At 32.2% G+C, this 18,162-nt stretch overlaps 1 protein-coding gene across 1 annotated transcript in view; it reads right to left on the reverse strand.

The window, feature by feature from the left end:
• The window catches only part of LOC143052877 (uncharacterized), a 38,077-nt gene extending 25,079 nt beyond the window's left edge, over positions 1–12,998 (reverse strand). Inside the window, exons 1-5 of the mRNA XM_076226024.1 lie at positions 12,905–12,998; positions 9,525–9,702; positions 8,721–8,792; positions 7,699–7,770; positions 1,188–1,259 (exon numbers count right to left, since the gene is read on the reverse strand). Coding sequence (XP_076082139.1) covers positions 1,188–1,259; positions 7,699–7,770; positions 8,721–8,792; positions 9,525–9,702; positions 12,905–12,920 — 410 coding nt within the window. The 5' untranslated portion in view covers positions 12,921–12,998. The remainder of the gene's footprint in view (positions 1–1,187; positions 1,260–7,698; positions 7,771–8,720; positions 8,793–9,524; positions 9,703–12,904) is intronic.
• Positions 12,999–18,162: the final 5,164 nt, after the last annotated feature.

Raw genomic sequence — 18,162 nt, forward strand, 5'->3', positions numbered from 1 at the left:
AGGAGCTACAGACAAAAAAAAAGCAAAGAGCAAATTACTCAACTTTGAGAGCATAGATAACTGGAGTCTCTTTCCATCAAAACGTGGGTCCACTAAGGTGTTCCGGAACTGTTAGCTCTCGTGATGTTACCCATTGAAGTATAATGCAGTGATTTTTCATTTCATTGATCATCTTGATGTTATCCCAATCCAGGAAAAGTGAAGGATTGAAGCAGGAAGAATAGAACATATCAATTATCACGTGTTAGTCAGACGTAATGGTCAAACAATTCCGTATAGCATCCTGGAAGCGTTCGAATGTTTCCATTTATTTGATCTTTGCTCAAATTGTTATGGAAACAGAATCCATGGATCATAGAAACGCAGTCATTAGAATATTGTACGAACTGCAAAAGTTTGTTCCTTCTAATTTGAAAAAAAATTGTCTGCCATTTTAAAAACAAAGCCTTAAATCTAATAATAAGTCAGGACTAAAAACGTTAGAATGCATTTCATTTGTTCTTAAAAGACTAGCGATCACCATCATTCACTTTTGCAATTTGGACTGATTAGGCAGACAGCTTGAAAACGGCCGCCCTATTTAATTCTTCTGAGGAGGTCTATCATTTCAATTAACCACCAAATATACATCAATAAATGTGCAAAGTTTCATTCTTTTATCATCAAACCCGCAATTCTTCGCATCTGTACCGAAACATAGACTTATTAGTTGATACTATTTTGAAGAACTCACTGTGCACCAGTAATGGTATCTACACAGTGCACCAGTAATGGTATCGACACTGTGTACAAGTAATGGTATCTACACAGTGCACCAGTAATGGTATCGACACTGTTGCAAGTAATGGTATCGACACAGTGCACCAGTACTGGTATCGACATAGTGCACCAGTAAAAGTATCGGCACAGTGCACCAGAATTGGTATCGACACAGTGCATGTATATCAAAAAAACATTAAATAAGTTGCTTCCCTCACTATGGATAGACCACCACCAGAAAAGCTCTAACATTAACGTGTGCTAGCTATGTATCAACTTTTAGAAATGTATATAGCTGTATGAAAAAAGGATCATATCAGAATATCCAAATAAATAGTAGATCTTAATGTAATAACATTTGATATATTAATATTTGGTTAATGGAAGTTAAAAAAACTGAAAACAGAATAATAAACATTTTGACTTACAGAGTATACAAGTTCGTCATGTTGATAAACGTATTAATCTCTATTGACCGTATCATGTTGATATGAAGTGATCTAAAAAATAAAACAAAAGCTGTTTGCGTCACTAAAACAACATGAAGCTAATTGAATAAAAAATTAAGATATATTGTTTGCGCAATCGGTGCTTTCTTCTATGGTTTAGCATTAAATGAATGACCTAGACTCACTTTTTAATCTATATTTCAACATTACAGTAGGCAATGATCGTCACACAATTATATTTGTGTAAATGCCGATTAAAATACAAGTTGAATTGTTAAACGATTGCATGACTATAATAACCATATATGAACAATTTTCACTACACAATACGAATACACGTAGAATTAAATGTTTCGCGAGCGTAGCCGGGCGAAAAAATGTTTGGACCTTTTTTTTGGCTAAAAAACCATAAAATAATTTTGAAATGCACTAATGTAACGGTTTCTGACTTAGAACATGTATATTTCCTAGGTAAAGTGTCAGGGTTTGATATCTCCATTAATTGTCTATGGCATATTAAAATGATTGGATGGATCTTCACAACAGTAGACTAATAACAAAAAAAAATCCACTTCTACGTTATAAGGCGTTACTTAACATTTCAATAGTCATAGGCCAGGATTTTATGAACGGTTGCGTAAGTATGCCTGCTAGAGGGTCTTTGTGGAAGATCAGAAGTTCTAGATTGCAACACTTTAACTTTACATTATGAAGTAGCCAGATTGATACATATCTCTCTATTTTGAATTAAGTTTTGGTTTCGTTAAAAGACACACATGATACCAGACAAACAAACACTGCATTATAAATGTCTTTTGTTTTAAATATTGTAGGCTTTATTTATGTGGAATACATAATGGAATATGAAATATTGACAACACTGCACTGCAATACTAAATTAAAGCAATCGTGTCACTGTCTAGCTAGGTGATATATGGTTAGTAAAATTTACGGATCACCATTCGGATGGGGAAATTAGTATAAAAAGAAATCAGAGTATGAGTTTGATTAATGAGTATGATATATTGATATTTTCAATATAATATAAATAGATTACGATATATTTTTTTCACAATGGGGAGGGTGTTCGCCCATTACGTCCTTACCTGGACCTGTCCCTGTTTCTTACAATTTTGTTTATATTCTCGCTTGTAATGTTGTATCTTACACTACATAAATGCTAAACAATAATGAATTTGTTTTTTTCCCAAATGATAAAGCTGCTCATAAGATCATTATTAGTTGACGTTAATTTTACATTTAGGTTCTGCAAAAGAAAATCACGAATTCACTCAAATTCAAATTGACTCCAATTTTGAAAAATGACACATGTTACACACATAATATTTAAGGTACCTCTTTACGAGAAGAACCAAAAATAATGACAATTCAAACTATGGGGCTAAATATGCAAAACTTATTGTGGAATAGTTTCTGTATTGTAATGTATAACATCTGATACATAAATTTGATATATATGATCTCAATAATGACGACTATCTGACGGTATCTCGGCCTATAGCAGTAAAGGTCGACGCAGGGGACCATAGACTGCATGACGTTTTGACTTGTTAAATACACATACTTTGTTAGAATAAATATCATTTAAAAACTAGTACACACTACTATTTATTTTGTTTTACATATTTTGTTATTAAGTTTGGAGTGATTTCTTCAAAAACAACATAATAGGAAATACTTTGTTCAGTAACCGGTAATCAAACACACCGATCATTATTTCGTTATTTCAATTGACCCATATATTTATCTCTGAAACGGTTAATTGTTAAAGCTCATAAATCAAAATTAAGTTGGAACAAAAATAAATAATGGAATATGAAGCGTGATCATACTCTCATTTTTATGTTATAAGATTAAGAAAGAGTTCCACACACGCCGGAAAGCGAAAGGTGTACATGACGAATTACTTCAAAATACTTTTGTCGAAGGTAAAAGAAAAATTAAATCACTGATGCATATGTGTCATCTCCCCGTAGAATGTTATCAATTGATGGGGACGCATCTGTAGGACAAATATGATTACACTTGACTGAAGCAGTTAATTTATATATATCTTGTCTTTGATTATTATAATGCATGGATTCTAGGCAGATGACGTACAAACGTAGGTGTACTATAACGTCAATGTTATCTAATTATTTTTTCTAAAATATTTGGCGTTTAATAATTGTCTCTTTGGTCGTCACGTCTCGACAGTAACCTCTCAAAGAAGATCAAGGGAATAGAAAATATGGTCTTTATTGGTCTTGTTCCGATTTGCAGTTAAATCATTGCCAATGATAAGAGTCCATTTAGATGTGCGGGATGTACATATACGCAGTCCTGTCCGGTCAGAGTGCGGAAGTTAAACCCGATGCCTCTTTTAGATATAATGTCACTCACTCTCTCTTCACGTTAATTGTGCATGAAATATTTGCCACCGGACGTTAAGAAACCAACTGTCAATCAATCGACTGTAGCGTAACTTAAATTTTATTTCTGGTTAGGCAAATCATTTGAATCCTGGCAGTTAAAGTCTCACCTTGGTTTAAAGACGATTATGCGAGAACGGAGTGGACGGATATTCGAAAAAATTAATCGCAAAATATAGGTGTTGATAATCATACTCTTGATAGGTCACACAATAGCCAACGCATACTGTCTATACAAATTTCAGATTTGTGGAAATCTATCATTAAAATATATTTCTAGTGCGCATTTATCAAATATATGTCAATGCAACTTCTGGTTAAAGGCTTAATTTTCAGTATTCGATTATGTATAAGAATTAAGGTAGGTTCCTGATCGACAAAATTATATGTATGACCTCCTCTAAATTACTTTTTGTTTACAAATTTGGGAATACTAAGTTTAAGATCCACTATATATCTCAACTTTATAAATCTATAGTTTGTCAACATGTATGGATGATACATATGTAATAACATGGATAACTGAATTAAGTCTTGCTTATATCAAACAAGGTAGAAGAGTACTCCATAAAATGTAGAATTGCCAAATGTCTGTTCAAGACTTTCCCCACCAAAATTAACAAGTTTGTTGTAAAAAAACCAACTCAGTTATGACTACTTGTTTGGATCATTTTTTGGTGATTTATTCTTTGTATGTTTCTTAAACAAATATCCTTATCTGGATTATTCATTTTATGGTGCATCTTGGATTCGCATCCGGCAACAAAATATTATTATCTTATGTTATTCAATGTTACTTACCTTACACATTTTCATTAATGATTTACACATTATAATGAATTCGGTGACCCCCTTTTAGTTCTTTATTAATAAAATGGATAAAATACTCTTAGTTAGTTCACTTCAAGAGAAATATCTTTTGCATTTGAACTCCTATAGCATTTCCGTTATTTCTTTTGATACAGAGCAATCCCTAGTCAAAAACACCTCAATACTTTAAATAAACTAGCATATGGATTTTTTTTTATCAATACAATAATAAATAAAAAAAAAATAGATTAGTTTATTCAGTAAAAGGAAGCGATAACTATGTCTGAATTTTCAACCTTTATAAAGATAGATTCTGACAAATTCTGCTTTCGATATTTCTGAAATTGTCAGAAATATATCCTTCTAAATACTTTCCCCGAAACAAATGTAATAAAAAGATCGATACACTATAAAAAAAAAAGACAGATACAAAGTATTTTGGGGCGTTAATCTGCAAAATATATTGAAAAAAAAACATTTCATAATCAATACCACGAAAGATAACTCGAATCGTACTTATGATAGGTTTAGGATACGTTTGTTTCGTCATCTTATAAATAATCGTACTTATGATAGGTTTAGGATACGTTTGTTTCGTCATCTTATAAATAAGGGCGGGAATCCGGAAAACCACGAGATCAATAAAAAATGCAATATTTCTATAATCTTTCGTCATATTAAAAAAATCCTGTGAACGATTATTCCATTGTGTGATTTAAAAGTCTTTGAATACTTTCTTTAAACTTGACAGACGTATTCAAACAAATTTGATTGTTGGCAATTACCCGTCCCATTAATTCCGTATATCTTTTATTGGAAATCTCTATTGTCACCATAATATGGTGTTTATATATCTTAACCTATTCGGTCTACTCGTTTAACCTTTAAATAAAGGCAACAGTAGTAAAAACGGACAATGATTATTTATCACAATTGATTTGTTTATTCTGTAAATAGCATGTGAATAAGAAATAACGAAATAAAGGCATCAGTAGTATACCGCTGTTCAAACTCATAAATCCATGGCCAAAAAACAAAATCGGGTAACAAACTAAAACTGACGGAAACGCATAAATATAAGAGGAGAACAACGACACAATACTACAATGTAACTAACACACACAGAAACGGACCAAGCATCAGACAAAATCCCACGAGAATAACAAATATAACATCAAAACCAAATACATGAATTTGGGATAGACAAGTACCGTGACACGTCTTATGGCAATGTCAATTTACAATCAAAAATAAGAGAAAACAAACGACGCAACGTTAAATTGTAACACACACAGAAACGAACTATAATATAACAATGGCCATATTCCTGACTTGGTACAGGACATTTTTAAAGGAAAAAATGGTGGGTTGAACCTGGTTTTGTGGCATGCCAAACCTCGCACTTTAATGGCAATGTTAAATATAACATAGAAATGACAACATAATATTACAGGACTACAATACAAATAAATAGGAAAACGTATTAGCCAAAGAAACACATGATTAATGAATAACAAAAAGCATCAGGTTTAAAATTTAATACGCCAAAAACGCGCCTCGTCCACACAAGACTCACCAGTGACGCCCAGATATAAAAGATCGAAAGCAAAAAAAAGTACAAAGTTGTACAGCACTGAAGATCAAAAGTTGAAAAAGGTTGTGTCAAATACGGCTAAGTTTGTATGCTTGGGATAAGAACATCCTAATTATTTAGAACAATTAATGCTATTGCAAACAGTAAATTTTATCAAATGAATATAACAGATATACATAATGAAACTGAAATATTAACTCATTACATAAAACAAACACGAATACATAATGAATGACCAACACAGAATAGACACACCCGACTCAGTGTCAGAAACATATTCAGAAGAGACATACTTACGATACTTTTGTCAGGTGAATCAATGTTGATTATTTTGGAATCATTATATTATTCATTCATAAGGTCTTTGTATCGAAAACAAACATTTTATTCTTAATCCAGTTGTTGACATGATACAGGTTATGTTCTGATCGTATAAGTTATGTTAATATGACACTAAATATTTAACTGGAGGGGTTGTTCTTGACTTCCATATGGCGAAGACACAAGCCTTCAAGCAGTGTCATTGAGGTCTAAAGCTGGCATGTCAGTAGCTCCTAGTATTCCTTTGCTAATGTATTCATCATTGTCGTTTTGTATAGTTCCTTCTATTGAAACATCGGACTCGTTTTTTTTTTTAACTGAGGTTAACTGAGGTCAAATAGAGGTCAAATGGGCTGGTTGAGATCACATTAAACATGATTAAACCCAAGGCATGTTTGTGCTTCTGGTCTTTGCTAGTCTTGTATGTGTTTTGTTTGATCGAAGTTATATGTTCCGGAGTTTATTATGACGTACTCTTTCAATGAACTAGTACACATTTTAGTTAAGGGATCATCGAAACATGAAACATCGATATGAAGCACGCTTCCGGGTGCGATATGTTCTCGCTGCGTTCAAGAATCAGTGGTGGCCTTGTACTATTTCCGCTTTTTGGTCGGCTATTGTCCTCTTTGTACATTTTTCATTTCCATTCTCAATTTCATGTTGTAGTCGATAATGAGTTTGATAAAGACACGTATCAAAACAGCTTGTGTAGTTTCCAAAAAAAAAAATGAAATTGCCAAGGACGGCGATAAAAGCAGATTGTGTACTGTACATACTTTCTTGATGAAGTATGAATTAAAGTTAACATTAATACAAGGTAGGCAACTAAAATTGCACGTTAAGACACAACATTCTGTATTAGATTAAGATAAATATACATACTATCAGTCTATCATTTGATCATCCCGTCACCACTCGGTGTGTTATACGAAAAAAAAAACCACTTTTAATATGAATGTTCCATTTGCATGGAGCTGCATTATCTTATTTCAGGAAGTTCAATGACCTTTGGGAAGATGAACATATTTTTCAATTTTATTTTCCAAGGGTCTTATGGAAAGTTAGCATTTCGATTTGGGATGAGTCATTGTGGTTTACTGTAATGAATTGTTTAATTTGTTATTCTTATTCTTGTGTCAAACCTGATAAATGCGTTGTTAATTTCTTTATCATGTAGTCTCATCTGGAGAGCTGTCTCATTGGCAATCATACCATATCCTCTCACAGTGTTATATGTCATTCACACCCGTTTTAAGTGTGCACTGTGTTTTAATTGTTTTTGAATAAAGTCACGAAAGAAAAAAAATATATATCTAAAGTATATACTCACAGAGATTGCAGAAATTCACACTCTACAAATGTGTTTACAGGGATTTCAGAAATCTGATTGTTGTAGATGGTGCTTATGTAAAAATAGGAAATAAATTCATTATCAAAGTTTAAAATGTTAGTATTTCTTTAGATATTTTATTATATATATTTTAATTCCTATATCCATGACTATTAAATCTTAAGTAGAGAATTCATAGTATTCACCAAGGGCCGAAGTAAAAAGAGTTACTAAAGCATGTGATGCGATTAAAATCCAACACTCTTTAACAATATTTAAGAGATTACACCATGTGTATCTAGTGTCCTTATGGAAATTTGGACGTAATAATTCCATATCGTTACATTGCTTAAAAAATTGTGCGACGTGAATGTTTCCAATCGGAATATATCCGACGTTAACACCTTCAGTTTATTAAAGTTCTATGACAGGCATGTATATAAAAAAGTGATGCTTACCAGATTGAATCTATTTTTTTAAATTGATTTTGGTACGTAGCTTTTAGTTTTGCCAACTTAGTATGCAATATGTTGAACTTAAATACACATCCCAAATCATGTAATTTAAACACTATTAAATCATTCAGATATTAATTTCGACATCGTCATGTTTCTCTAACACGAGGACACTTATACAAAATGATATGGACATACCATAGTAAAAGATCAATAGTTCATTGAACAGTCAAAAACTGTTAACGGAAGTGTCAAAGTCTAGAAATGAACTATCATTTGAAGGTTATCATGACATTACAGAGTTATTTAATACATTTAATAATTATTTGGCATCTGGGAATTTTATTGTATCGATCTCAGTTGAAAACATGCAATTTAAAGAAATTGTAAAACGACAAGACTATATTCAACTCTTAGATTGGATACAAAAGACCTTTTATGTTTACGTTCATAGATTTAAAGACTGAACTATTGAATATTAAAGAAACATGATACATTGAACACATGTTGTACGCATTATAACAACAATACAAGTAATATAAAGCAAAACAAACATATGTTACATACATATATTTCAGCTGCGGCATCTCCTTACAAAACTGAATTTCAATTGATGTTATGCTGTTTTCTTGCAGAAACCTTGATCAAAGATTAAACAAAAGTCATCAATACAATACAATCATACATGTAGTTCTATTTGTTTTTCTTGCCTTGTAAATGCAAGCAATGCAAAATATTTAGTTAATATAAATAATCATTGTTAATTTAAGCATTGTATGAATTATTTTGAAAAGCAATTGACGTTCTTTATTATTGTTCTGGCATAATTTTCATTTTTCAGATATTTTATTGTGATACGACTTAATTTTATTGTTTGATAACATGTACAACGAACAAGGCTGGCAACTCATGGGCGAATATTCGGTATGCAAGTAAAGGAAATAGCTATATTACGAGTATCATGATGAGGTAATCTACCATTTATTATTTTTCATCAACGTCCGATGTTGCAAAATGGTTGAAAAATATAACCGTATTTGAATTCGTCTTTGATTTGGTTCTACGTTCAACTGTTTTGATACGTTGATTTTTTAAGGTAAGTTAATCGCTCAGCTGTCATATATAATCTTAAAGACGGTACATGATGTATCTTTAATGATATTTTAGGTGTTATCCATTTAAAACTTAACTTTGACTCGTTAGATATGTTAAAATTAGTTTTCAATCTTTTCACACCTCAACTAATATGTTTACCTTAGGCTTGGTTCGATCATATGGTTTGAGATTGTTTATATGATTCAAGAGACAGTAAAACAAGGGCTATGAATTTATTTTCAGAATCATAATTACAAATACATTGTGTTTACTTACAGGTTATGGGTATTATTAGGAAGGTCGTCTGGAATATGTCCCAACGACCTAGAATTACAGTATACGTAATCTCCCGCTGACGAGGTTATACAGGAGCATTCCGATGGACATAATCCATTTACCATACTAGCAATGAACTCAATAAAAAGTAGCACAGCTATCATGGCTATGTTCATCTCTAAAAAAACGAATTGCATCTTTTGAAAATGATTTAATTTTTCTTTAAAAAAGAAATGCACATTTATTCTTTTCAAAATGACACGCAATATAAATGTATCATCTTAATTGAAATGGGTTCATGTTTAACTCAATTCATAAGGTTGTTTTATTTCTAAGAATATAGCTGATACAAAAAAAAAAGATGTGAACGAAAAATGACACTTGCTTGATTAGAAGAGATTACATTTTTGACAAAACATTAATTTTGTTTTATCGATAATCAGATACAAGAAGAAGTGGTATGAGTGCCAATGAGACAACTCTTCATCCAAATCATTATTTGTTAACGAATCATTGTATGTTAAAGTATGGTCTTTCACATGGAGCCTTGACTGACATCAACCCTCAAGTTATAAAATGACGTGTAAAACCATTGAAACGGGAAAATCTAACTATATAAAAAAAAGAAACGAAAAACACGGACGAACCACATAAACCAACGACAACCAATGAACACAAGGTTCCTGACTTTGGATAGGTGCAAACAAATGCAGCGGGTTTAAACGGTTTAAAAGGACCCAACCTCCTCCTTACATGAAACAATAGTGTAACAACATACATCTAGAAAGACATACTATAAAATATCAATTGACATGGCTTGACTCATTTGAAAGACATAATACCACTAGCAAATGAATATAGTTCTTATATGATTTCCATATTGAGGAATACGTTGATATGATTGGTCGAGAGGACTTCCGGTAGTTGACCTTGACGTTGGTTATTTTTCGATAGACGACGTTTACCGAACTTCTTTTCTTAACCCATGTAAACAAGATGGCGGCTATAATAACACAGACGTTAACGAAATTTCTTTAACTGCAAGTTAATCGATTAATAAAATAACAAAAACAAAAAGATTCGTTTGAATTATAATAAGAATATTTGTAGTTTATTTTTATCAGATTTCAAATTTCAAGGAGTACTTAGTTTTGCGTAAGCTAACAAATAAATTCATGCGCCAGGCCTATTCACTGAAACAAATATACAACGTAAGCGGGATAGAGGTTATGAGTGTGGAAATATATTTTCCCTTTTTCCAATTTTGAAGAATTATAAGGATTTAACTCCTTTTTAGGGGAATTTATTGGTATACAAACCAGACCAAGTCACTTTTGAACTTTTATTTGTTTGTGAGTGAATTGGTCGAGTTTATACACCGAACACATCAAAGGAATTAATAACAACAGTCATATACCATCCTGGTTTTACAGCTATCCTAACCTCTTACTTTTATGACAGTCGCATCAAAAGTCATTTTACTGACAATGATGTGTGAACAAAACAAACAGACATAAGAGGTAAAAATGTCAGAAATAGTAGTCAACATTGTGTTAAAATCTCTATCACTATAAAACAAACAAAGATGTAACAAAGAAGCACAAAAAGGCTTTACGACAAAACACATTAACATAAATTATAGACAAAAATATAAAGATGTACCATACCACAATGACGGGATGTATAAGTACAGAGCCACGTCATATGTATAAAAAAGACACAAAAGACAAATAGACAAAGCAAATTGCCAAATATGGAAGACAAGAGTACAACATGATTTTAAAGTAGCACAATAACACAATAACGGGATATAAATGTACAGACCCACATCATATGTAGCAGAAAGGCAGACCATAATCTACAAATGTATATTTTGCATCTGTCGTGAAGCTCATACTCAAGCAAAGCAGACACAAACACACCATAACCGACTAGAAATTAATCACTTGAATCAATATTCACCTTGAAAACAAAAATTTTCTATCACAATGATAAACAATATTAATGTTCAGATGCAAGTTAAGATTTAATCAGATTAAATCACATCCATCATTATACCAAGTTCAATGTAGTTTATTTGTATCAATTGACATATTACAGACTCGTTGATAATTGTATACGAGCTTGTTAACAAACTATACTTTTAACGTAATGGCTGATGAGTGAGGAAAGAAATTGACCTTCTCAAGTTTAACAGTCCCTATGACACGACTTATATTCTAGTATATATTATTTAAGGTAAAGGAATTCATAAAAAGCTTCGAGATTGTCCATTTTTGTTGCATGCTTTGAAATGGAATAATCAGACACTTGATCTGCACGTGTTTACTTTGTAATTTATTTGCTTTTTTAAAATCAACTCTGTACGAACGAATGGTGTTAGTTAAAGTTAAACAATTGACAGCTACATTGTACCGATGTTTCTATTTGGTTTTTTTATTATGCTAATTTTTACAAAATCGAAAACAAAGACATAACGAAGCTCGCATTTTGTCTTTTGAAAGCTACAAATATAAATCAACTTTCGTAAATATCAAAATCAGTTAATTAAGTTTATTATTATATTGTTTTTCAGTGTACCTTTGACCTTCGAACATCATAAGCTGAATACAGTAGAAACGTCTGTGAAATAAATTGTTTTCCAACTTTTCATTACATTTTCAGAATTATTCTATGCGGTAAAATTAGAATTGCTCAGAGCACCTGAGATCTACCTTAGTTATTGGCGGGTTCGTATGGCTTAGTCTTTAGTTTTTTTATTTCTTATTTATTACTATTTGCGTGCCACTCTTTTCTACTGTTCTGTGGTTTTTATTTATATGAAAATATCACCATCACATCGAATTGTCTTAAAAGCTACTGCAAAGTACTGAATTGTCTGTATCATGGTACAAAAAATAGAATTACAACGTAATAAGACAGAAAACAAAAATAAAATATATAAGAAGACGTGGTATGTGTGCTATTGAGACAAGTCACAATTTTAAAAAATAAACCATTAACACGGAGACTTTACTAACACTGAACAGCAAGTGCCCAAAATTCAAACTGGAAAACGAACCTAATTATGTCTGGATAACTCGTTTTCCAACCGTTTATTTTAAAAACGTATTTACGGGAGTTAACACGATATGATTTTTTTTATACCAAATTTATAGTCTAGCTGAATTAAGGAAAAGTTATACATGAACATAATATGGAAAAACATAATTTTTAAAGTGAAACAAGATCATATTACACAGAAATTATTTCAATTTAGACCATTTCTATTACACTTCACGTTCTTTTTTTGCTGTCATCATTCAAGTACAAACTTTTTATTTTTGATTATATTTGTGACCCTTATTTTGATAACATTTGCAGTGTTGAAAGTTTCTTACCTTTTGTTGATAACATTTATACTTTTTCCTTTAAAGTTGTTGTAATTAGAATGAGAACGTAAAACAAATTGAGACGTGAGATAATCTTTGTGTTTTTATACAATTACCTGATCATTTAATAACTGCGTATATTTTGCACACATCACGCAAATGTCCTTGTTCGAGTTTTATTTTTAACTACCACTGTATCATTACAGATTAATATAACAATGACAACACAAAACCTGTATTTTAGGTATGTGATTACAAGTATCTTATTTCTACACGTTTTGTACAGTTTTATATACTTACTTGTGTTTGCTTTATAAATGTTTCTTTTAATTTTTATGTTCAATATTTTGTATTTGTTGAGTTAGTCAGAAAGAAAAACAATTGTCCAGCGACATGAATACTAAAAATTCAAGTCAATGAACAGATTCAGATAAAAGAGGGACGAAAGATAACATTATTGAATTATGTATTCGTACAAACGTGCAACCTGTTATTTATATTTATACATAAACGCAGGTACTGTTAGTATGCATCGAGATGTTGAGAATATTGATTGATAATTAAACTGAAAATACAATATAGAAATCAGGATATATATGTTTAAGCACACAATGTATATAAATATAAATACAAGCGATTATCGAAATATCTTGTACTTACACCATACATATTTAACTCATGAAACAGTTCAAGTATACCTGTATAGATTGTTATAAAGAATTATTTTCGCGATAGGCGACAATGATAGCCTTTTAAGAGAAACAGATTAAATAATACTTATTATCTTTTATGTAAAATTCAAATTCAAATTTATGTTCTTATTTTAATGTAAAATTACTTTTAAGTGAATTTTAGATGAACATAGTTTAAATACCCTCAAAATGATTAGAACGCTTATTTCTAATGTAAACATTGTTTACATTACAATTTTATGAAAATAACATATCATAACCTGGACAAAGGTAAGAATATCTGTCGTCACACATGCACTGAGCTATACCATTCACTGGCTCTATATAACAGTCACAAAATCAACAGTCATGTGAGATACATTGACTTTCTGTTGATAAATAATTTTAAGATCAAATTATTGGTAGCAAATTCGATGCAGGTATTTATAATTTCTGTACTTCCTTGACGGGGCAAAATTAATTCATCTGATTGTTTGATATCAAACAACACATATTATTATACCTTACATATATGTTGAACAATTATATTGGGTTATCACGTGACATGGAATAATACAGTTGTTTTTCATTCAATTGCAAGGAAGGAAGAATAATCCTAAAAAATACCACCAGCGGTGAATAACCCTATTATTCCCCGGCGAATAACCTTTTGAGTTTGTTGATTTAAACTTGAGGTATCTCCCTAGAAAATGACGTCACAGACGTAAATAAACAAGATGGCAGCGTTCGCGTTACACTGGAAGCCCACCAAGAGACGAGAAAATAAGGCATTAGACATGAATAGAGTGCCAACAGCTTATGATATCTCTTATAAAGTAACGCTCCTTTTCAGGGCCATCGATATTTTACAAAAAAGATTCTACCTTTGTTGTACTATATAGCAATTAATGAACACCCAAACATGTCTAATCCCCCTAATGTGCATGTCAATATTTTTATTTTTTATTGGAAATGTCATTCGTGTCAACATTACAAATACGTAGGTTATTTGTTTATTACTTTTTTATCAACGTATACTCATTTTGCTATTTCATTTAAAAATAGAGAATAACTTCAGGTCTTTTTTTCAAACCGTCAAAATAACCTGGGTAAAAGTCGGGACGTTCGTTAAGCTATGTTGGATGTTACTGTAAGCAGCCATGCCCAGTTAAATTGTAGATATAAAATCAGATACCTCGTGTAGGAAGAATTGTCCATTCACTGCGCATTTCTAACGAAGTCATAAAAAAATCGTTTTTACTCGCTCTTGAATTTTTTTAAATTAAAATCCCAACTAGTGTTTATCCCGAATAACCGTAAACATTAAGGTCCAATTCTGAATTCCAGGTATGATAATAGAACCGATCTACAGTGTAAAAAAGAAGATATGGTGTGATTGCCCATGAGAAAACTCTCCACAAGAGACCACATGACACAGACATTAACAATTATAGGTCACCGTACCGACTTCAACAATGATTAAAGCGCATACCGCATAAACAGCTATAAAAGGCACCGAAAGGACAAATGTATTTTTGCTAACATTATATCGTTCAAATAATGCATGAACTATTTGACACCGGACGTTATGTCTTTTGTTCGTGTGTCTTTAGTGCTGCTAGACACAAAACAAATATTAAAAAAACCCTGACAACCAGTTTATGATTTGAAGTGCTGTAACAATATCAGATTGAGAGATGGAAAAAGCATGTCAATTCTCCAGGAATCCCACCAGGCAATATTCGGATTAATATAAAGCATCATCGGAGTTTATTAGTACAAAATAATTTACATACTAAACGATTAATTCAACTGTACACGAATTATTTTTATGTTCGCTCAAAATGAGCATGGCATACTTGCAGCTGGCGAATAGGCAAATACAGTCAAAAATTAATTAACATGTTACAGATTAAATTTACAATTATGATAATAATTAAGAACCGGCATTGCAAAAACTAATGCTAATAAATCACAACTTCATCAACTGTGTCTTCCATCATAGAAAAGCAGTAAACGGTATTTCATTCGGTAAATGAGTGTTTTTGACAACTGTGTATATGTGTCTAAGCTGTTGATGTTGCCATATTTTTGTTTTAAGTTGATACGGTATATTTATGAACAAAGTCTTGCTAACTTTGTGTCGTGATTGAGCACAACATATATATCATCAATATTTTGTTACAGCTTCTTGTGTATGAAACTTGATGTGCCTTACTCTGTGTTAATGATACACCACAAAGACAAACGGAAATGACGACAAACGAAAAGAAAAATGTACACACTAAAACATAGAAAACAGAATACTGATTAACGAAGAACATCGAGTTTATTTTTTGCACTTCGTCACGGTTCACATATTATATGCCTAACATAGTATCCATCTTGTTCATCGATTTTATGCACATGGATTTATCCAAATGTTACTTTATATCGTTCTATGCTGTAAAAGTAGTTGGTAAGTGATATTGTAACCATTTGTAGCTTTTTTACAATCAAACAAATAAACTGACTAAACTAATAGAAAAGAGGGATGAAAGATACCAGAGGGACAGGCAAACTCATAAATCGACAATAAACTGACAAGGCCATTGATCAAAATGAAAAGGACAAACAGACAAACAATAGTACACATGACACAACATAGAAAACTAAAGAATAAACAACACGAACCCCACCAAAAACTAGGGGTGATATCAGACGCTCCGGAAGGGTGAGCAGATCCTGCTCCACATGTTGCACCCGGTGTTGCTTATGAGATAACAAATCCGGTAAATAGTCTTATTCGGTAGGTTACATTTATGAAATGGAAGGGGATTGTAGTTACGACGTAAGGAACATATCCGATATCATTAGTGAAACGGTTACTCCATAACGGTCAACCAACTCGTGATGGCGTCCGTAAAACTTAAGAAGAGATGATTTCAACTTCACCATTTGGAACTCTTGATTTAATAGCTTCCTTGTGAGCAACAACCTTCTATCAAGAAAATCATGATAGGAAATGCAAGCACTGGAATATCGTATTAATTGGGAGATATATACACTGTATGCAGGTGCTGCTGGAATGTTGCTACTTAAAAATGAAAGTTCACAATTGGAAACCTGAAATCATCTCTTTTGTCGTAAAGTTTTGTTTTCAATCGACCCTCATTGTCAATTTCTAGATGTAAGTCAAGATATGAGGCCGACTTAACTGTATCTGGTGGATCCTTTATCTCTAGTTAAATGGGATAGATGAGTTCGACAAAGTCACCAAATTTTTAATAATTTAGTGAAAGAACATCATCTACAGTTGGATGCAGACCAAGCATTACATAAAGTAAACGCCCGTTAACGCCGCGTGCACATATTCCGTTAGTTCACTTTAATGTTCGGGTTTACTAGTAAACGAGCGTTTACTATAATTACGTTAACTTGGTCAAAATGGAAATTTCTAATGTCTACACGAGTAAACGCGCGTTAACTCTGTGTCCGTTTAGTCAGTAGTTAACGGGCGTTTACTTTAGATTTCACAGGTTGATTTTTTCGTGCACTTGTATTTACTACAGATTTCACTACTATTTTAAAACGTTCACTTGAAAGTAAACGCACGTTAAATTTTCGCGTTAAATGATTTGTGTAAATTAAAAAATAAACTTGTAAACATGTATGTATTATTATTTTCGTCTATACAATAATTATATAAGAGTAAGTCTTTAAATAAAACAGGTACACGATCTTATAATTGTTTTGCATCTAAGAGTTATTCATCTCCAAAAATAGTGACAAGATGTTTTGTTTTCTTTATTTCTCAAGTATGGAGTTATTTCCTGACATACATGTACATGTACAATGTAGGCTGGGTTATTTATTTTCAGCTTTTTGCCAGGAGTCCAGGACAAGTTATTTATTTTCACAATCTCTCCCATAATTTATTATTAGAAATTTTGTTTTATAGATAGAACAATCCTATTGATTTATATCATTTTTGCTGGTTGAAAAAAAAACAACAAACCTGTGCCAACTCTACATCAAGTTCCCCAGCTTAATTGAACAGCTTCACACATTGGTGCAGACATTCTACGTTGTGCTTTACTGTTGGAGGTTGACGGGTGTCTAACAAAGCCGCACCTTACTTTTGGTCTCCATCCAATTCCATACTGGTATCTCTGAGCAGGGCATATTGAAATCCCGTGGTCAGTTTCAGGTCTCCATGTCCATTTCCCAGCACGTAAACAAAGCAACTCCCCTTCTGATTTTACCGAACTTTCACCCATGTTACACGCTCTCAAATGTCCAACAATGGTCTTATTACAAGTCACAAGAAGTTTCAAACAAATTTCAATTGGAAATTTGCTGGAAAGGCCACAGTCTCCCTCAAAATAACTGTGGAGGGAACACTTCCCCAACTCATCTATGGGGGCAGCCATATGTTGTTGTTGTGCTGGTAACTTCCTCCGTCCTCCTCCATCTTTTTACTGTACCAACAACAATAACAGTAGAGCGCCCCCTATAACAAAGGGAGATAATTTTGATAGTTTTGGAGGGAAAATTTGAAAAAAAATTTAATGAATTTTTTAGAAACAGAGAATTTGCACAAAATTTTGACGCATC

Source organism: Mytilus galloprovincialis, chromosome 11 (genome assembly GCF_965363235.1).
Source record: "Mytilus galloprovincialis chromosome 11, xbMytGall1.hap1.1, whole genome shotgun sequence".
In the NCBI taxonomy this organism is placed as follows: domain Eukaryota; kingdom Metazoa; phylum Mollusca; class Bivalvia; order Mytilida; family Mytilidae; genus Mytilus; species Mytilus galloprovincialis.